Genomic DNA, 21,314 nt, shown 5'->3' on the forward strand with positions numbered 1-21,314 from the left:
TGGAGACTAGAGTGGCGGCAAATCAGCGGTATAAGACCACGAGGTGACGAGGTGCTGCTGGAGGTAGGCTCTGAAGACGAAGGAGGAGAATGATGGAATGGGCGAGGGCACAGTGAGAGAGCTTGCCAGAGGCGAGGAAGCATAGGGAGGGACATTGGTCGTCAGCGCGGTGGGGCAGAGAGAGGGATGTGAAGAGAAAATCAGGTGTTGGCTCATTGGGAAAACACGCAAATGTTGGATACACCAGTTTTTAGTTAAGTTGGTTATGCTATAATAAATATAAAGTGGGTTTGTATTGAGTTATATATATTGTCTAACTTCGGAGCTTATTGCGCTACATGTCAGTATGCCGGCTCTGTTCTTGCTTGTCACGGTTGTAGCTTGCCATAAGATAGTTGTGCTTCTATACGTATCACTTCACTTTAGTACCATAAGCCTATCACCTTTTATAGGCATTTCCTATGCTTTACTGGCAAGATCTTAATTGATGTTTGTAATTTGCATGCAATCCGAGAGAAGCTTCACTTGTTAAAGAAAGGAGTGCGGAACCTGCCCCATTGTTATACACTACAAGAAACACCGAAGTGGAGTATCTTTTGTTTTTTCATCACAACACTGAAGTACGTATCTCCCGGAGCAAGTAAGTAAAATAACTCTAGACGGCATTCCGTGTCCAAATCTTAAAGCTGGGACTGTGAATCAACTAGCATCCTCTTTCAGGCACATCATTTGAGTGCGAAGTTTGGCTTTTCAGTGCGACGCTCAGGCATTATTTGGCTAGGTGAAAAAAGTGTTGAAATGCATATAGTTCATAAAAAGTAAGCTGGGCGAAAAAAATAAAGAACGAAAAAAAATCAAATAAATTATTGCGCCACGCGGACTGCTAAATGTCTTCATAGGCCGCAAATGGGCCGACGGGCACGTCATCTTGGCCCATAGAACCTCCCTGACCCCCAACTGTCGTCATTATACCAGCAAGTACGAATTCCAAATTTATCAAAGCATGCGACAACACTGGGTAAATTCATAAAAAGGTTAGCAACCATATATATGATCATCAATAACCACACCAAGAATTGTGAAATTTATCAATGGACTATATATACCAGGCAGCAAACAAACTCAAGAGTCACTTAACCAGGTCCTGATCATGATCACATCACAGCATTCAAAAAGTCTCAAGTGATACTGAGAGAGTAACGCTTCTTTTGCATCCCACCTGCCTTGTCAACTGCATCCCAATTGACTCGATCAGTAGTTTTTCTTTATTGGTCGTAAAGCAAGCACTCCACAGTACATGAGTGTATAACTATAATAAGTTGAAATAAAGTGCTATGCAACTTCGTTCATCTCATGGGGAAAAAAGGTCTTAACTATAAGCTCCCAAGCTCCCTCAAGCAAAGGCTGTGTGCACCGTCCAGTGCAAAGGCAGGAGTTTTATTTCATTATTAAAAAAAGTTTCCTCAAGCAAACTATAAGCTCCTCATCTCACTTCGATTGTGCAATGCCCGGTACACGAGAGATTCGCACGGTATATGCCTTTACGGGTTGGCCTGCAGTCACAGAACAACAAAGCTCAGCACATCCACCATAAACCACGGGAATTAATTCCACATAGTACATAGTAAAACAGAAGTAATGCAAAATTATATTCTCCTAGAGTTTCTCAAATTTTGAACGATACGAAGACTAAACGACAACTAAACAACATTGGCAAGCTACAGTACATGAACAGTAAATATCAGTGAACAGTAATTCAAAGTTCCGTTTCAATCCATCTTCTCTATTCAAAATAGTGATGTTATGTTGCTCCAAAAATCCTAAATTTTTTTTACGTGTTACATAATCCATGTGCAACCCATTTTAATTGAATTCACCCAAAAAAATCATGTGTAGAATTTAAACTAAAATTCTCAAAAAAAACTACTTTTATAACTTATAGCAATTGTTAGGGTCTCAAATAAATTTCTAAAAATCTGGTAAAATTCACTAGTATTCTTACTATGTGATGTGATAATTTTTAAATTATTTTCATCCCTATATTATATGGTAAAAAAATGGATTCCTTTGTAATGCACCATTTATATGTATTTTTATAATTTCATGTGATATTGTTCTTTTAACTTAATTTGAATTCAAACATATATAAACCTAGTGCTAAAAATAATTTTACAAATTATCACATCACATAAAAATAATATTAGTGAATTTTACCAGATTTTTAGAAATTTATTTGAGGCCCTAACAATTGCTAAAAGTTATAAAAGTAGTCTTTTTTGAAAAATTTTAGTTTAAATTCTACACAGAATTTTTGGATGAATTCAATTAAAATGGGTTGCACATGAATTATGAAACAAGTAAAAAAAATTTGTACTATAGCTTACCGCCGCTTGAGAGGACTGTAAGCCTACCCGCCCCATGAAAGGGCGGTAAGAGTCTGTGCGACTGTTTACCGTCCTATCAGGGAGCGGTAAGGGACTAACCACTCTATGAGGGTGGTAGACATCTAGTTTTGTAATTTTTTTCACGAGAAATCTATTTATTTAAATTTTTAATTAAAAAAATATAAAAAAAAACTCTAGGAAGCTTACCCTGTCTAAACCTGTGGCCCAGGAAGGGCTTCGTGCCTCAGACCACGGCCCATTATTTTCTCCCACATATCCTTTGCCCATTTACTCACAAGCTGAAACGTGAAAAAAAAAAAAGTTCAATGCACAAGTGTCATATGTGTCATCACTATTGTTTTTAATGTAAATTCAACTATTATTATGAGCAAAATACTATACCGTTGGCCGCTGGAGCTCAATGTAACCAACCGAAGGGAGCACTGCGAAGAGGAAGAATGCAATTCCAAAGGGGCATACAGCCCAAATGGGGATATCTAGAAAAACATGCAGTGTAGCACAATATTCTGCAATGAAGAGTAACAACCAAAGAAACAGCCCACATATGAAGATATCAAATCCAGCATGGTCAATTGACTCGCCGTCCTTGAAGTGTGAAGCGAAAGGTAACATAAGAATGCCGCCGCCTAACCATGATGCAAAATTTACGAAGCAAATGGCTTTTGTCTTAGTCTCGTCAAAGCTCACTAGTGCCTTTTGGGTACCAGGGTATGACACCGAGAAAACGACGAGAGATGAATGGAACAAAAACAGAGTCCCCGCGAGAGCGTAGACGAAACTCAGTAGACCCTGAGTTCAAACAATGCAATAAATAAACAAGTGTCCAGGTGTTCCGAAAAGATTTGAATGAATGTCACTTGCAAGATATCAAACAACTACAAAGTACCTTCTTCTTGTTTGCATCAGCATTATTTATCGGACTATTGGCCACCTCCTGTCACGCATCAACAAGGCGAAATCATCATCAGAAAGGAAAAAATAGAAAAACAGGAGGAGAGGTAGAGGGGGCAAGAACACCACATAAGTTTCTCACCGCAGGTGCAGTGGTAGAGTCCCGTTTAGTATCCATCCATTCAAGCTTACTCACTATTGTTTCCAGGCGATTATCAGACAAAGCAAGGATATTCACTATTTTTTTCAGGTGATTCTCAGACGAAGCAAGGAGATTGAGTGTTGTTGTCAGGTCATTCTCAGATGGAGCAAGGATATTCCGTGCAGAGCTAGTTTTATCAATTTTGTCACTGGAATTGCTGGCCTCATCTCCTACATGAATGTTAGCCTCCTGTAGAGCACAAAAAATGCAACAAGACACAATGTTATTATGCTCATGTTCAACAGGACAAAAGCAAAATTAGAGGATACCGTACTGCTGGAAGAGTCAGACGAAGATTTTTTTTTTTTTACCGAAAACAATAGGAAAGGATCCTACTGCAAATATATATTAATATTAAAAACACTGTACAAGTAAAGAAAGAAAGAGGACAAAAAGAGAATATAAGAAAAAACACCGCTAGAAGAGTTGAATAATGCCTCAAATCCTAGTTCTAGTCGAATTTGACTTCAAAGGAGTCTAATATAAAAGCCACCCCATTGCACTGGTAAACATGCATCATCCTTAATAAAGAATTATTTCCCGTGGTTTTTTCCTCCCATTGAAAGGTTTTTCCTTGTAAAAATGCTCATCTCTCGTGTCCCTTCTTCTGAGCTAATAGGTAGTATCAGAGCCCAATTCGTCTTCGCTCGGGTTCATGCGACCACATCCAGTTTCTTCCACGTCGCCTCCAGATTCCGCGCTGTTGCGTGCGCTTGTTTGCGCCGCGCCGTCACGATGGCCACCCGACAGGTTCCGCTCGATCCGACTTCGATCCGGCGCTCTGGGACTTTGTCGCTATCTCGTCGGAGTACCAAGTCTAGAACCATCGTGTAGCAGTTTCGCCGTTCGCATCTTGGTCGATCGCCACCAACTCGCCGAGTTTCGAGCCCAGAACAAGCTGTGCAGATATGCGCACATGATTTTTTAGCTGAAAAACTACTACAGCACACAGCCACAGAAGATCTAAGTTCTTTTTTGGGCTGAAATTTGCTACGTGCACCCACAACATACCAAAAAAGTTTTTTCTTTAGAATCTATTATTTTTTTATCTGTAATTTTTCTCCACCATATCATCCGCTAAATTTGATATTAAAAAGTTCAATGGCAAGATTAAATTTTCCATATGGTAGGTTCAGATGAAAGTTATTCTCATACACAGGTAGGCATACAAAAGATATATTGCTTGTTAAACCGACGAATTTGTCAAATGACAGATAGAATAAATTGAATGAAAAAACACTCTTCACCATATAACCCAGCTTGTCTACAGGTGTTCTACGTGAAGTCATTAATAAAATGACCGTCGCCTCATTGTGGGCAAAATTAGAGATGTTGTACATAAAGAAAAGTATCGCCAATAAATTACGCCTCAAAAAACATCTATACACGATTCGTATGGAAGAAGATACCTCCATTCAGTCTCATCTTAATGAGTTCAATTCGCTCAACATAGATCTTGAGAAGTTAGATGTAAAAATTGATGATGAAGATAAAGCTATTCTTCTGGTTGTCTCTTTGCCTGCTACATTTAAACACTTTAAGGAAATTATGCTTTATGACAATTATGATACTCTTAGTTTCGAGAATGTTAAATCAGTGTTAATTCTTGTTCTGAAGTTAAAGTTGAGCGTTTAATTATTAAAGGTAGATCATCAACTCTACTATATCAAAGTCCAGATCTAAATCAAGAGACCATAAAGCCAAAACCTTTTGCCGTTACTGCAAGAAAAACAATCATGATATTTTTCAGTGCTTCAAGTTGAAAAATAAGACATAAAGGAGTAATAAGACTCAAAATAAAAAACTACTACGGCTAGTTTTGTTGCAAATGAATATGATAGTGAGGCTCTAATCAGCACTACTAATTTAAGGAATCAAACTGCATGGATTATCCATATAAAGAGTGGTTTTCTACTTATGATCGTATTGGTAGTGGTGAAGTTTTGGTTGGTGATGTGTGTCCACTTATAATTGTTGGAATTGATTTTGTTCAAATCAAAACACATGATGACACTGTTAGAACCCTTACAAATATTCATCATGTTTCCAAAAGAAATCTTATTTCATTAGACACCATTGAAACTTTGGGATATGAATATGTTTTCTGAATATGGTGTTCCTAAGATTTCAAAAGGCAGCCTAGTTTTGGTTAAAGCCAATAGAATCAATAGTCTTTATTACTTACAAGAATCTATAATTACATGTACTGCAATTGTTTCTACAACACCAATAAGAATGAAGCATTTTCAATATTCCAAAAGTGAAAAGTTTTGGTGGAAAATCAAACTGGCAACTTAGAATCGATAATAGATTAGAATTTTTTAGCGATAAGTTTAATAAATTTTGTGCTAATCATGGTATTACAAGACATTTGACTATTATAGGAACTCCTTAGCAAAATGGTATGGTAGAGCGTATGAATCACACTCTTCTGGACAGAGCCCATTCCATGCTTTCAAATGCATGTCTATGACATAAGCTTGCTTTGTGAGCTAAGATTATTTTTACAGCTTGTAATCTGATCAATCGTTCTCCAAATTTTGCCATTAATTTTCAGATTCTAGAAAAGGTTTGGTCAGGTAAACCAGTTGATCATTCCAATTTGAGATTTTTTTGTTATTCTGTTTATGCTCATGTTAGCACTGGAAAATTAGAGCCTAGATCAAGAAAATGCATATTTATTGGATATGATTTAGGTGTTAAAGGATATCGTTTATGGTATTTTTATTCTCACAAATTGATTATTAGTCGTGATGTTATTTTTCATAAAGACGTTTTACTCTCATCGAGTAGTGATAACGTGGATAGTTCATCCACAATTGAATCTGGAATTTCTGATGCTGTTATAAAGAATGCAGAATTTGAGGTAATTTTACCTATCATTGATAATGATTCTTCGACTACTCCTATTCCATAGCTAATTTCTGATTCAGCATCTTCTAATAACAATGATCAGTGTATTGCTCGGGATAGAACAAGAATAAATATTCAATTGCCTGCTAGATATCGTGACACTAATAATATGACATGTTATGCTCTTCTTGCGTCTCAAGATATTCACGATATTGTTGAATCTTATTTTTATTCAGAAGCTATCTGATGTGAAAAAATTTCTAAGTGGTTGACAACTATGAATGAAGAAATTAAAAGCCTTCATAAAAATCGTACATGTGATTTGGTTGAGCTTCCAAAAGGAAAGAAAAATGATGATATCTCTAGAATTGAACCTGCGGGATGGAAAGCCTATTTAGTGGTAAAAGGTTTTGATCAAAGGGAAGGTATTGACTTCAATGAAGTTTTTTCTCCTATTGTACGCCACTCTTCCATTCGGGTGATGCTCGTCTTTGTTACTTTATTTGATTTAGAATTAGAGCAATTTGATGTTAAAACTACTTTCTTACATGAAGATTTAGAAGAGGAGATTTTTATGACACAATCTAAATGTTTTGCTACTCTGGGAAAATATGATTTAGTTTGTCATTTGAAAAAAATCTCTTTATGGTCTTAAACAAGCTCATATGCAGTGGTATAAAAGGTTTGATTCATTTGTGATTGCATAACAATATTCTCATAGCAATTATGATAATTATGCTTACTTCAAACAACTTTCCAATGGATCATTTGTTTATTTGTGCTCTATACTGATGATATGTTCGTTGTCATGACAAGTGCTTGATTGATCAGTTGAAGGCTCAACTTAGACATGAATTTTAGATGAAAGATCTTGGTCTAGTAAAGAAAATTCTTGGGATGGAAATTCAGTTTGATCGCAAGGCTGGTAAATTATTTTTTTGTCTTAGAGGAGTTACATTGAGAAGATAATTGATAGATTTAATATCAGTAATTGCAAGAATGTTTCTACATATTTTGCTTCACGTTTTAAGTTATCTTCAAGTCAATATCCTACTAATGAAAAGAGAAAGGATATATGTCATGTGTTCCTTACGGCAGTGCAATTGGAAATCTCACGTATGCTATGATTTACACTAGATTAGATTTAGCTCATGCAGTTAGTCTGGTTAGTAGATTTATGTATAATTCTGTCAAAGAACATTAGAATATTGTTAAGTGGATTCTTTGTATTTGAAAGGTACTTCTCGTTTTGGCTTGATATTTGATAAGAATAAGGTGAAGATAAATAATGTTATTATGTTTGTTTATTCCAATTATACTAGTGATCTTGATAGATGAAGGTTTATTTCTAGATATACTTTCTCTCTATGTGACTCAATTGTCAGTTAGAAAACTTATCTTTAGACTGTTACTACTCTTTCCACTACTGAAGCAGAATATATTTTAACTACTAAAGGTGTCAAGGAAGCTATTTGGTTACGAGATCTGGTTTCTAAACTTAGTATCCCACAGGATATTATTATTGTTTGTTGTGATAGCCAAAGTGCTATTTGTTTGACTAAGAATGATATGTTACATGTCAAGACCAAGCACATTGATATCACATAACACTTTATTCGTGATATTGTTGCCCCAGGGTAAATTATTGTGGAAAAGATACATAACGGTTGATAATCCCGCAAATATACTTACCGAGCCACTCTCTAATACTAAGTTCAAGTATTGCCTGAACTTAGTTGGTATTCATCGTGTTTAATAGCTCTTTGGAGTTTCAGAGATAATTTATTTATGGATATCTTTGTAAGGATTTTAAGTTAAGAGGAGGTTTGTTAGATAATGCCTCAAATTCTAGTCTTTGTTGAATACGACTTTAAAATAACCTATATAAGGGCCTCCCCATTGTACTTATAACCATGTACCATCATTAATAAAGAATTATCTCCCGTATTTTTCTACCTCTAATTGGATGTTTTTTTCATGTAAAAATACTCGTCTCTCGGTGTCCCTTTTTCCTAACAAGATCGATAGGTCATATTATCCTGATTAAAGAAAAATAGCATATATATGTTAGCATATTGCAGCTCAGGGACAGAGCTTCTCTATGGCCAACAGGGCTATGGTCCCTCATTTCCTAGAGAAATTAATTATCTAGTAATTGATTATTATACAACCTAAATTCTAAGCTATTTCTATCAATTTATGTTTATCTAAGGTTGCAAGTATGTATTTGGCACCGCTATAATTTATTTCAAGCTCCGCCACTGTTGCAGCTGACCACCTTATCGACGCCCTCTTCATCACAATAGGATCAGTAGCACATCAACACATGTTTTAACGGGCATAGATATTCGGTTCTTCATAAGCCTTGGGAAATAAATATCATGCTTATATAGTGCCATATGGGTGCATTCTGGTCAGATAGTAGACGACAACCTGGACCACATTCAGGAGAGATTCTAATACGAACCACTGCCCCTTAAGCGATACTATGCACAGTTTGGGCACGCATGAAATATAACTATACAAACAGTAAGCATTCTAGGGCAAGTGACTAAGTTCAGCAGGTTTAACATGCAATCAATAAACGACCACAGGGATTATGAGAATGCACCGAGCTGGTCAAGGCTGAAGAATAAGCCCAGAACACAGCATATCATACTCATTGGTGAAGTCAATAATTAAGAGACATGAAAACTGTAAACAGGATATAACGCTAAATAAAACAAACTATGCTACATTGAACGCTACAAGCACATATAACCTAACTCTTAGCAAAATAAGATGCAGTAAACTAGATCAGAAACCCATGCATGACAAGAAACTAAAAGGAAATGGTGAATTTTCTGTCGGACCTCGACGCCGACGACAGAGCCGCACAGCACGGCGACCTCTGAGAAGGGGGTGGCCAACTCACTACCGGAGACGGCGTCTTTGCCGAGTGTCCCATGCTTTGCCGAGTGCTTTTTATCGGACACTCGGCAAAGAGGGTCTTTGCCGAGTTCCAGAGGTAAAGCACTCGGCAAACATCTGGCACTCGGCAAAGAACCTCTTTGCCGAGTGCCAGAAATAGGACACTCGGCAAAGGAGTATCTTTGCCGAGTTCCAGAGGTAAAGCACTCGGCAAACATCTGGCACTCGGCAAAGAACCTCTTTGCCGAGTGCCAGAAATAGGACACTCGGCAAAGGAGTATCTTTGCCGAGTGTCAGAGAGCTAGCACTCGGCAAACCCTAATTTTTTTCCCCCTTTTGGCCTCCAAATTTTTTCTACAGCCCTCATACAGTACCTGGTACTCCATGTTCCAATGTGGCATATTTCTCGGACTTTTTCTATATTTCTTTAATTCATTTCAATTAATTGAATTTTCTTGGATAATTCAAATTATAACTGCTAGTCATTCGAATAATGGAAAAAAATGAATGGAAAAAAGATATTCATGTTATTTAGTATATTGTGAGACCGTATCCAGGAACAGACCACCAATTTCGAATATCAAGGTCACGAAACATGACCACGAACTTGCGATCGAGTTGTTTTTAAATTGTATAAAAAGCAAACAAAGTCCGAAAATCTTGAAACTTGTCAAGATATCATGATTTCATATGTGGAGGCTGTCATAAAAATTTGAGAAGGTTTTAAGCAAGTTATCACGTACGATGCTTGCAAACCGAAGAATCTCAGCAAGGTTGTAAGCAACTTCTTCGGAGAGGTCCAGACACTCGGCAAACAAAACGTACTTTGCCGAGTGCCGCTTTCACTGGCACTCGGCAAAGAGGAGACCTTTGCCGAGTGTCAGATTAGCGCTCGGCAAATCCTTTGCCGAGTGCCCGATAAAGTGCACTCGGCAAAGAGGTCTTTGCCGACAAACTGTTTACCGAGCGCCCTTTGCCGAGTGTAGCACTCGGCAAAGGATTTGCCGAGTGCCTGAGGCACTCGGCAAAGGGGCTGTTTCCGGTAGTGACTGTAGCAGGCAGCGGACGAAGGGGTTCTTTTGGAGGGCCTCCAACACCCTCTCGACGTTGTCAGCCACGCTAATGCTCTCAAGCGCCGCCGCGTCCAAGCCCAGGGAAATGATCTCGAGCTCCCGCTTCAGCATCGGCAGCACCGGCAGCGCCTTGGCCGACTCGTCTGCCCCGTCCCCGCTGCCCACTTTCTTGCCTTCTCCTCCTTCTCCTCCGCCGCCGCCGGAGACGACGTCATCGCCGCCGTTGCCACAGGAGGGGAGGACGCCATCACTGCCGCCGCCGTTGCCGCAGGAGGGGAGGACGCCATCACTGCCTCCACCGCCGGAGGGGACGACGCCACTACTGCCGGAAGGGAGGACGTCATCCCTGCCGCCGGAGCTGCCACCAAGTTTACTGCCGATTCCCGCGGAGGCGAGGGGGAGTGGACGGCGAAAAAATCGAGTGCTGCTGAGTGGACGGAGGGTGCAGCTGGACAAGGAGCGGGTGATGCCGACGCGGTGGCGGGGATCAGGGCGGCCGCTGATGAGGTGGGTGGAGGTGTAGGGGAGGCAACGGACGGCCATGGGGGGCAACTGGCTGGAGAACGTGTGCATGGTGCGGCCACCGAAGAAGGGAGGCCGGAACGTCGGAGGGGTCGACAAGGGACGGACAAGCAAATTGCTCTCACTGATGCTTGCTGGGTTCCCAGTCAACAGCGGTAGTTTCTCACTCGGGACTTTTGCGTGCTGTTTTTCGCATCCTTTAGAGCTCGTTTGGGTGTTTGGGATCTAATTTCCAATGTGTATTAATCCCCACGTGGATTTGGTTGTCCACCCAAACCCCGTGCGAAGGGTCACACGTTGCTTTGTTTGGGGATCAGGCAACAGAGAAAGAAACTAGAATCCAAGGAAATCGGTAAATCTCAGAAAAACTAAATAAAAAAGAGATCAAACGTAAGTTGAAGAATCTATATATGACCTGTTGCTGCAGAGATCGGTGCACAAAAAACAGAAAAGGAAAGTAACAAAATATTGAGGAATTCTCTCCCGTGATGCATTTAGTCGAACAAATTGCGTGCGCTGATGCTCCAAGTGTAACACCGACAAGCCACCGCCCATGGCCAAGCTATCGATGTGCTGCATCGTCGAGCATGATGATGGCGACGTCAGTGAATGCCTTGCGGGCGTAGCGGATCTTGGCCTCCCCAAGCAGCGGGGCGGGTCGGACAAGGAGACAAGGACGATGACAGCTATGGTGAGGAGCTTGAGCCACTGCCGTACGAGGTCGGGTCCGCAATAAACAGAGTTGAACGAGGCGGTCAAGCGGTGTGCGCACGGCGGCGGCGGCCCCGGAGGTAAAGAGGGGACCGTCCAACTCCTCAAGGGAGAGGAGGAAGGAGTCGAGGAAGCGGCACGTCCAGACAAGGGAGAGGGTGGCGGAGGAGGATGGGTCAGGCGACGAGGTCGATGAGGACGACGGCTAGAAGGTCGGTGAGGACAGCGGCGTAGCCGTCGAAGTCGTCATGGTCAAAGTCGGAGGAGTTAGCGGTGCAAGCCGTGACGTGAGCGGCATCGCACAGAGAGAACTAGAATGTCACGGGAGATGGGGTTGGCCTTTCCCGTGGAACAAAGTGGATTGGCCTGGAAAATAACCTTCCAGTACTGCTCATCCAAATGGATTTGTAGGTTGACCATGATCTCGGCCGATCCCTGCCCATCCAAACGAGGCCTTAGGTGAACGGGAACTCTGTCCAGGCCCATGCTAGAGGTGCTAGGCATCTTTGCTATTGGACCAATTTCATGTTTTGTGAGTTAAAATAATGTATTTTTTTTGGATTTTCCTCCGTGCTTTCACCTAGGTTTGCTGGGCTCTGGATCCGCCCCTGGATCCACGTGTGTCAAGCACGAATCCATGATTCTGTCACATGCACACACTCCGCTTCAAAAATATGCTTTTTATAATAAGTTAATAACTAACTCATTGCTTATCAGACATTTTATAATCATGGTCAACATATATTTGAGCTTCACCAGCTGCCACGGCAGTATTGCCAAAGGAAAGATGCATTAAGAACCAACATGGATTCATTAAATCAGGAAGCGAGTGATTTCAGGCCAATCTCTCTACTAAATTCCTCCATCAAGCTCATCACCAAGCTACTGGTAAACAGACTGTGAGCAGTAATTTTATCCCTTGTTCATCAGAACCAATATGGATTCATTAAATCTCGAACAATACAAGATTGCTTAGCCTGGGCATTTGAATATCGAAATCTTTGTCACAGGTCGAAGAAGGAATTAGTGATCCTGAAATTGGACTTCGAGAAGGCTTTTGATAAGATAGAACATCAGGTCTTTTTTTTTAACATATTAAGACACAAAGGATTTGGAGATGGATTGAGGGCAGCTTACAATTAGGAACCTCTTCGGTACTTCTGAATAGTTTGCCAAAGAAAGTCTTCTATTGTGAAGAGAAGTCAGGCAAGGTGATCCTTTCACCCCTCCTACTTGTCCTTTCTGCAAACTATCATGAGCAAGGGCAAGGATGAAGGGTTGTTCAAGCTACCAATTCCTAGAAGAGCAGGGTCCCTATCATACAATACGCTGATGTTACGTTGGTAATCATGGAGGCTTTGCCCTAAACCTCAACACTTACGCAGACTCAACAGGGCTAAAAGTGTATATATCAGTCAGTGATGGTCCCAGTTAATGTTTCATAAGAAAAACTCAATATTCTGGCCAGAACTTTTAACTGACAGATTGGAGTCCTGCCTTTCACTTACTTGGGGATGACAAAGCCAAAGGTTGAAGATTTTGTACCTTTGGTTCAAAGAGTGGAGAGGAGAATGATTTGAACATCTTCTTTTCTCACACAGGCAGGCAAGCTGGAAATGCTTAATGCTGTCCTTTCTTCTTTACCAACTTTCTACATGTCCACTTTTCAGATCCCTCCCACAGTGATCAAGCAGATTGATAAGTATAGGAAACATTGCTTATGGAGGGGATCTGACATTAATGCAATAAAACAACCTCTAGAAGCATGGACAAATGGTGTGCCGGCCAAAGTGTGAGGGAGGATTGGGAGTAATCAATCTCAAAGTACAAAATGTAGCAATGCTGCTAAAGAATCTGCAAAAATTCTTCAACAAGTATGATTTGCCATGGGTTGTACTTAATCTAGGACAATTAATATGCAAATGAACAGCTCCCAGGGTTCTCAAGAAAAGGCAGATTCTGGTGGAGAGACAATGTAAAACTCCTCAATTCCTATAAAGGGTTAGCAATGGCGACAATAGGAGATGGTTCCTCAATTCTTCTATGGCAGACATGTGGGATGGCATGGTTTCCACGACTGCAACATCCAGAACTTTTCAGTTTTTGCCACAAAGAAAAAAAAATCAGCCTCCAACAAGCAGCAAACTCGATCTGTTCCTCTGCATAGGATTTTTCAGCTCCCTCTGACAGTAGAGGAAATTCCATTCATAGGTAACCAAGACATCTGGACATACATCTGGGGTAACATCTCTTTCTCACCGGTCAAAGCTTATAAGAGGCTGACTAGCCATCAAGAAACTCACCCTGCATTCAGGTGGGTTTGGAAATCTTCATGTCAGAAGAAACACAGTCTTTTTCTGGTTACTGCTGAAAGACCGACTCAATACCAGAGGACTCCTACACCGAAAAAATATGGACCTGCCCTCACATGATTGTGTTACTTGTTCATACCAGATGGAAGAAATAATACAACACCTATTTCTATCCTGTGATTTTGCCAAAACATGTTGGTCCACAGTTGGTCTGACAGTCCCAGTGCAACTAAATCCCATGGAGCTCAAAGTACCTTTTTTCATGGAGATCATCATTTTGGCTAGATGGAGCATTTGAACGGCAAGAAATAACTTAATTTTCAATCATGTGGCGCCAACGGTGGCTGACTTCAGAGCAAAGTTCAAGTTTGAATTTGCCATGGTTATCCATCGAGCAAAAACTGTTTACTTTCCAGGTATTGAAAACTGGCTAGATTCTTTTTAGGATCCTCCTTCTTTTTGTTATTTTTCCTTTTCTTTTCTGCACTCTTGTAAACTTTTGTTTTATTAATATCCCTAATCAGTAGGGGGGCGCCCCTCTTGTTCATTAAAAAAAAAGATGCATCGCAGACTCCTCATTATTACTAGGAGTAGGACATAAGAAAAAGCATGTGTTATTTAATTATTTCCTTTTAGTTAAGTTATCCAGTAAGTACTAGGAGTATTCCAAAAGAGTGTGTCTGCGCAAGATGTAAATGTTAAACGGTTGATTAATTAAACGTTCAAAGCACATTAATTTCCACACTACAGAAACAAGCAATTTCCATTTTTCTCACCCACACGGTTCATTAACCTATCACTAGCTAAGACAAGACATTCTCTCTCTCAAAAAAAAAAAAAAAAAACTAAGGCAAGACAGCTCGTAAGTGTAAGCTTCAATTCATGACCGTTCAGAACCACAGATATTGGCATATTAATTTGTAAGTACAGAACAACTGATGCCCCGGTCCCATTTTAATTTGTTAGGTCATTCTCAGTTGGTTTATTGAACAATCAGCGTGAGACAAATGAAGAATTCACGTGTCAATGTGGACATCACAACACATAAAAAGTTCAAATGCAATGGATGCCACTCAGACTTTGAAGTATATCACGAAAGAAAGAGAAGGGTTGTTCTAAACATGTACCTTGTACATGAGCAGCGCGCAGTTCATCACACCTAGGCAGCAATCATCTTCTTGTCAGTACATAGTTACTGGCGCTATGATGCATCCCAGAAGCTGGAAAGCCTGGATACACAAATTTCCTACAAATTAGCTGCAAGCATACAAATGGGGAAAAGCTGAAGGCTTGAACTTGGTAACATCAAGCAGAAAAAGCTAAGAGAACAGAATCCAAATTTGTATTAACACAAGAACAAGGTAACCGGTACTTCACCTCTGCATTATGCTCATAGCCTTCTAGTGTTGTGAACTTATCTTCAACAAGCTTTTTTGTGTGTTCAATCATCTGTCAACCTGTGCGACCAAAATGCTTCAGTGTTAAGCAATTGAACATTTCTCTGAATTTATTAGGGTACTATATAATGAATTTCTTCATTATGTTAGATCCAGAACTGCTTACCATAGGTCACACTTGAAATCTCTAAACAAGGTAACTGACCAACAGTCGCTCCAGCAAAACCATAAACCGAGTTTGCATTTACCTGAAAGAAACAATTCAACAAATATCATTATATTACTCAAGGAGTTCAAATTTGCTTATCAAATTAAGAGGAAAAATATATGGAAGTACTTTGAAGGCAAGCTGACAACCATCAAGAACTGCAAAGCAGGGATGCGCCATAGGTTGCTGCCTCCTTGACCACGGACGCGCTGAGCTTCAACTAGAACTGTGGAACACTATCATTCAACGGCCCCCAAAACTTCATATCTGGTTTCAACTCGAACTTGGGACACCTCAAATTTCACAATTCAACTCGATTTTCAGAGCTTTCAGCTCAACAGTCTGAACTTGCGAGACAATATTGAACAAACTTTGAACTGATGAAATTTGACGGAGGGTTACCAGGAATCTAGGATAGGGGAAGCTAGAAGGCAAACACGCGTTGCAGGTCGGGCCTTGATGGAGCTCAGTCAACTTGATGTTGCAGGATCAAACCAGGGAGTGATTATGAACAAAGGTGGAGCTCGACAGTTAGCAAATGTTGCATCTAAAACTGAGGATCGGGGCAGCATTGCCGCAGCGCGAGAGGATGACGAACAGAGCTAGCTTGGGGTGACCTACACTATCAAGTCAACGACCAAACGAGAGCAAGAGAAAGAGCGGAAATAAATTGTGGCTCATGTGGCTTGGTGCAAGGAAGGATACCAGCAGAGGCGGAGCCAGGGCCCGGAGACGTTGGGCCACATGGAGAATGTATGGAGTTGGAATTCGTAGTTGGGCTTGGGCTGATGTTTAGTCCGGCCACGTAGGGGCCAGACATGCATGCACTGGGTTTTGGATCGTTAAGAGTTTGAGCCCAATGGACGGGGACAAGCTTAAGCCTTCAGGTTCTGCTGGGATTGGACCAAAGAAGTCCGGCTGGATCATTGGAGAAAATAATAATCTGGACGCCTCAATCCGGATGGCGTCAGGGTTTTCCAATGTTAACAACAGGGAATTCTGGAAGGATATGTGGGAATTGGTTTTTAGAATCGATGGCCCAGAGTTCTTCAGCATCCGTGCTTAGGGATGAAAACGGGCAGGAGAAATCCTGTCCCGTCCCGTCCTATTTTTTCTTTTTCTTCCAACCATTTTTTATTTTTGGGATTAAAATGAAAACGGAAAACTTAATGTGAAAACGGGTCGAAAATGGTTTAGCACTTTTCCTGACCTTTTTTCGAAATTCCATTTTTATTTGGAAAATTCCCGTGGGATTCCTATATTAGCCCACTACGCACCCAATACCCAAATCGACTCAGTAGCCGATTGGTCACCCATGAGGCCGTGACCCGCCCACCCCAAATCCCTAGCCATCTTGAGAGGACTCCTGCGGTGCTGCTCCTAACTTCCTCGCCACCACTCCACCCACGCCGTCCTCGCCACCCCGCCCTGCGCGCCACCACCGCCGGCCCCGACGTCCTCGCGGCCCCTGTCTTGCGCGCCACCTCCGGCATCCTCGCCGCCCCCAGCCTGCTTGCCACCCCTGCTAGTGAGAAGCTCTAAGTTCGGCATGGACACGATATGCATGCACGCATACGGTCACCCATGCCTCCCCTCCTCCGTGTTGCATGCAGGATGCAGCTCGTCCCCTTCCCATTGGCACTCGGCTGTTTAACCGTGCTCCACCCTTCACCAAACTCGCTCTCACTCACTCGCAGCGCACCCACCGCTGTGCCACGCTCCTCCTCCTCCTGAGTCCTCACTAGCTGAGTGATTTAAACTGTTCACTAGCTCAGCCTCAGCTAAGCTCAGCTGTAAAGAGTTGTAGTGGTGGTCGCCGGAGAGAGTAGGGAGCAGCGTTCAAATTTTAATTGCTCTTTGTACTAATCAAATTTGAAGTGCTGGTTCGATTTTAATTGCTCTTTCTACCAGCTCTTCCATTTTAATTGCTCTTTGTACTAGTCAAATTTGAAGTGTTGGTTCGATATGCATGCACCTCACCTGTTCTTCCTTGCAGTTGGATTTATCATGTACATATGTTTTAGTCATGCTTGATCCTAGTACATACTAGATGAGTAGGACACATGTATGGAAAACTAGATAGTATGTAAAAGATAATCAAAGTATTACCTGCTAGTTTCTAACTAGTCTAATGTGAAGTCTTGTTCCTATGTACCATGCAGGTAATTGCAGTTAGTAACTTTTAGCTATCGATTTAATCAGGGGAAACCAGCAAGGGTGAATCCAATGGAGGAATAGCCCACGATGCCGCCCACAGGAGATGTGCCTTCCGGATCTAAGTCCATGCACCGCTATCTGTTATGAAATTAGCTATCAGCGGAAGCAACGGATGGATCTTTTGAGATAATGCACACGATCACAGATGACACCAGAGGTATGATGTTTGTTAACGAGGTTCAGCCGAAGCCTACATCCTTGAGGCATAACTACATACGTTTCTTCCCAACTAGCAACATCGGCCGCTTCCTAGGGTTCTCACAGACTTGTTGCCCCCTGCGAACCTGTCGCTATACCGTCATAGTTACAAACAGCGATACTCCTCTTATATTTATGAGGAGGCTGAAAACAGGAGTCCTACTAGGATTCCACTAGAATCCTACTAGGATTCCACCATGTCCATCATGTGCCGCTAATGCAACTCTAAGTCATATATGTAACCAACTCTGTACAATTATTCGACACATATCCAACACTATCTCCTAGAGCCGCCGCCACCACATGCTACTGCCAACACAGCTGCTTGTTTTGTTACTTTGTTTTGCCACCGGAGAAGTGACTATGTCCAGTTTTACAAACTTGAGATTATTTTCCTATTCTTTTTGTTCTTGTGCAGGTAGAGAATCGGTCTATATATACAGTTACTGTTATTCTTGAGTTAGTTATTCTAGTAATTGTGGATATGCTGTGGAGCTGCATTGTATGTTTATGTTTGTAGTATATTATGGGTTGAGACTTGAGAGCTATCCTCTGAAGTTTGTATGTTTCAATTTTTCAGAAATTTGTGTGAGCACTTTAATGGCAAACATAGGCAAAACAAACCATGCAGAACAACACTTATTGATATTCTGCTAATTATGTATAAGTGTAGTAGTTACTCTATTTATATTGTTTATCAATTTGTCTCCCCTAATATTTACAAATGCTAAAATAAACTTGTGCCTCTTGTAATATGTTATTTGTCTCTTATTTGGTCTATAATAAATTACAGGATCTAAGAAGTCTGCAAGTGTGAGTGTTACTGCTAGCTCAACTCCTGCAACATCTGAGAGTGAGAGGGGTTCTGTGCCAAGTGAAGATGCACATAGAACTTTTGGCAGTGGCATCGGTGACATAGTTGCAACTCCAGATGTTGTTTATATTGATGAGCAAGAGCAACCTTAGCTTACTGGAAAGAGACATAAGAAGTGCACATCTGAAGTCTGACAGCACTTTACCAAGAAAAAAGATATAGTAGGGGTGAACGGGCAGAAGTTTGAGCAGTTGTAGGGGTATTGTAATTTCCCAAATTGCAAGACCAAATATAGAGCTGAGAGCAACCATAAAATAACTGAATTTAAGAACCATCTGAAGTCAGCACATAATATTGTAAAAGGGCAGTAACATATCAAAGTTGATAAGGATCATGAAAATGACATTATATTACTCATGTTCAGGCTTATATGTATGATCAAGAAGATAGCGTAAAGAAATTTTACTTGACAATAAGTATGCATGAGTACCCTTTCAATATAGTTGAGCATGAATATTTTGTTGATTTCATTAAGTCCCTACACCCAAGCTTTCCAATCAAGTCTCATATCACTATTAGGAAATAAATAATGGACATATATTTGGAAGAAAAGGAGACGTTGTATACATACTTTAAAATTGTCCATTACCGCTTTAGTGCAACTATGAATATGTGGACATCATGTCAAAATAAATCATACATGTGTGTCACCATTCATTGAATAGATGATCATTGACATATTTAGAAGAGAATTGTCAGTTTCTTCCATGTAGAAGGATGGTGTACTGGTGAAAGGTTGTCATAGACCTTCACTGAAGTTATGGTTAGATGGTATATTAAGAAGAAATTGTTTGCCTTGACTTTAGATAATGCTAGTGCAAATGAGGTGGCAATCAACGATATAATTTCTGATCTCAATGAGAATATTCATGCTTCCTTAGTTTGTGATGATCAGCTTTTTCATGTGAGATGTACTTGTCACATACTCAATTTGGTTGCTAGAGATGGATTGAAAGTAATTTCAGGAATAATTGACAAAGTCAAAGCACTTGTGCTAGCTGTGAAGAGCTCTTCATTGCAGTGGGAGGAACTCATGAAGCGTGCTACTGAGTCTGGGTTGGACACATCGAAGGGTCTCTGTCAGAGGGTGAACTCCTATCGCAGGGATCCCGAGAGACCTCTTTTTAGAGATTCGGCCGGGGGGATGATCCTGAATGAGTTCGTCGGAGGAATAAATGGAAATGGAAATAAATGCAACGGCTGGTGGTGGGGGACGATCGACCTAGTGCAGGGGAAGTAAATGCACAGGAGTTTAGACAGGTTCGGGCCGTGCAGAGGCGTAATACCCTACTCCTGTGTGGATGTAATATCCTTCCCCGAAGCGGATCCCTCAGGGATATGTCTGGTTACAAGAATGTATTATCTAACTGAGAGCTTGAGGCTCCCTTGTTCTAGCTCTGCTCAAGCTTGCTTGCGGTGCTCTTCGTCTAAGTGTGGCACGGTCGATTGCCTCGAGTCAATCCGGTCTCTTTCGATGTCTTCTGATCCCTCCTCTTCTTTCTGTATCTCCATCCTTTTATGCACTCGCCGGCCACAACATACCCCAAACGGGAAAGAAGGGGCACATGTTCCAAGACGCCACGACTGAGAAAGGAGTCATCATTCCCTCTGGGCGAAGTGACAGGGGCGGTGGAAAAACGCGGCGCGCGTCCGACCACCCGTCACTGTGGACGCCCTGGCGCCATTGAGAGGGCCCACCGGGCAGCCACAGAGGCACCCGGCGCGCCCACCCTGTCCTGTTCCTCTGCCAGGGCAGGGTGGCAGGCGGAACGCTTTGATCCTGGCAACGTTATCCCGAGATACCCCGGATGATACGGGACGGGACCCGTGCAATTAATGGACCCACACCCCCTGCCAAAGCATGGCAGGGACTGACACTGCGGCGGGAGCAGTTGGGGATGTCAGGATGTCAGGATGTCAGGCCGCGCATGCCCATTAAATGCGGCCCTGGACCTCTGGCTAGTTGACGCCTCGTCGGTGGGCCCCTCTGGGTCGTCGGGGCTTCGGGTGCCCTCGCGCGAACCTTCGGGGAACCGAGTGCTCGAGGGCTGCTACGTGCAACCCCGAGTACCCTCTCCCGAGCGCCTTTGCACGCACCTTCGGGGAACCGAGTGCTCGGGGGCTGCCACGTGCAGCCCCGAGCACTCTCTCCCGAATACTTTTGTAGAACCTTCGGGGAATCGAGCGCTCAGGGGCCGCCACGTGCAGCCCCGAGCACTCTCTCCCGAGCACTTAGCTCTTCTACCCATCGGGGGACTAGGGTACTCGGGGGCGAGCGGGCACCTCCCCGAGCACTTTCTTCCCAGTACTTGGACTCTGCGGGTCATCGGGGAACTGGGGTGCTCGGGGACCAGAGGCTGCGGCCCCGAGCACCTTCTCCCAGAACTTAGATTTTCCTCATCCTGCAGGGGGGACCTCGCGGGATGGTGACACGTGGAGGAGGGCTGGCCTGGTCTCGGGACTCAGGGGCCCCCGGTTCCTGATACACCGACAGTCTCTCACTTGATGTTTTAACAAGGTGGAATTCAACCTATCTGATGT

General features: G+C 42.1%; 1 protein-coding gene across 9 annotated transcripts; it reads right to left on the reverse strand.

Annotated features, from left to right (window-relative positions):
• Window positions 1-1,075: 1,075 nt before the first annotated feature.
• On the reverse strand, window positions 1,076-16,119 carry LOC133887134 (uncharacterized). Of its 9 annotated transcripts, XR_009903525.1 has the most exons (11): window positions 15,887-16,119; window positions 15,634-15,767; window positions 15,443-15,524; window positions 15,257-15,336; window positions 15,007-15,108; window positions 3,439-3,687; window positions 3,292-3,339; window positions 2,787-3,194; window positions 2,592-2,683; window positions 1,375-1,553; window positions 1,076-1,231 (listed from the first exon to the last, which is right to left on the reverse strand). XR_009903525.1 is itself a non-coding variant. In XM_062327071.1 (10 exons), the coding sequence occupies exons 5-9, from the start codon at window positions 15,031-15,033 to the stop codon at window positions 2,597-2,599; spliced, it is 819 nt and encodes a 272-aa protein (XP_062183055.1). In that variant the 5' UTR covers window positions 15,034-15,108; window positions 15,257-15,336; window positions 15,443-15,524; window positions 15,634-15,710; window positions 15,887-16,119; the 3' UTR covers window positions 1,243-1,553; window positions 2,592-2,596. The 9 variants fall into 9 exon arrangements, 8 of the variants coding, with proteins under 8 accessions (XP_062183055.1, XP_062183057.1, XP_062183054.1 ...); XM_062327071.1 differs by lacking the exon at window positions 1,076-1,231 and having other exon boundaries at window positions 1,243-1,553; window positions 15,634-15,710; XM_062327073.1 differs by lacking the exon at window positions 1,076-1,231 and having other exon boundaries at window positions 1,243-1,553; window positions 15,614-15,710.
• Between the last annotated feature and the right edge of the window lie 5,195 nt (window positions 16,120-21,314).

Source organism: Phragmites australis, chromosome 12, assembly GCF_958298935.1.
Source record: "Phragmites australis chromosome 12, lpPhrAust1.1, whole genome shotgun sequence".
In the NCBI taxonomy this organism is placed as follows: Eukaryota; Viridiplantae; Streptophyta; class Magnoliopsida; order Poales; family Poaceae; genus Phragmites; species Phragmites australis.

Coding starts and splice junctions, on each gene's coding strand:
- LOC133887134 (XM_062327071.1), bottom strand. CDS start 15,033: ATGAACTGCGCGCTGCTCATGTACAAG. Junction 3,195..3,291: donor CTGATGCAAACAAGAAGAAG/GTACTTTGTAGT, acceptor GTTTGAACTCAG/GGTCTACTGAGTTTCGTCTA. Junction 2,684..2,786: donor TTGAGCTCCAGCGGCCAACG/GTATAGTATTTT, acceptor TTCACGTTTCAG/CTTGTGAGTAAATGGGCAAA.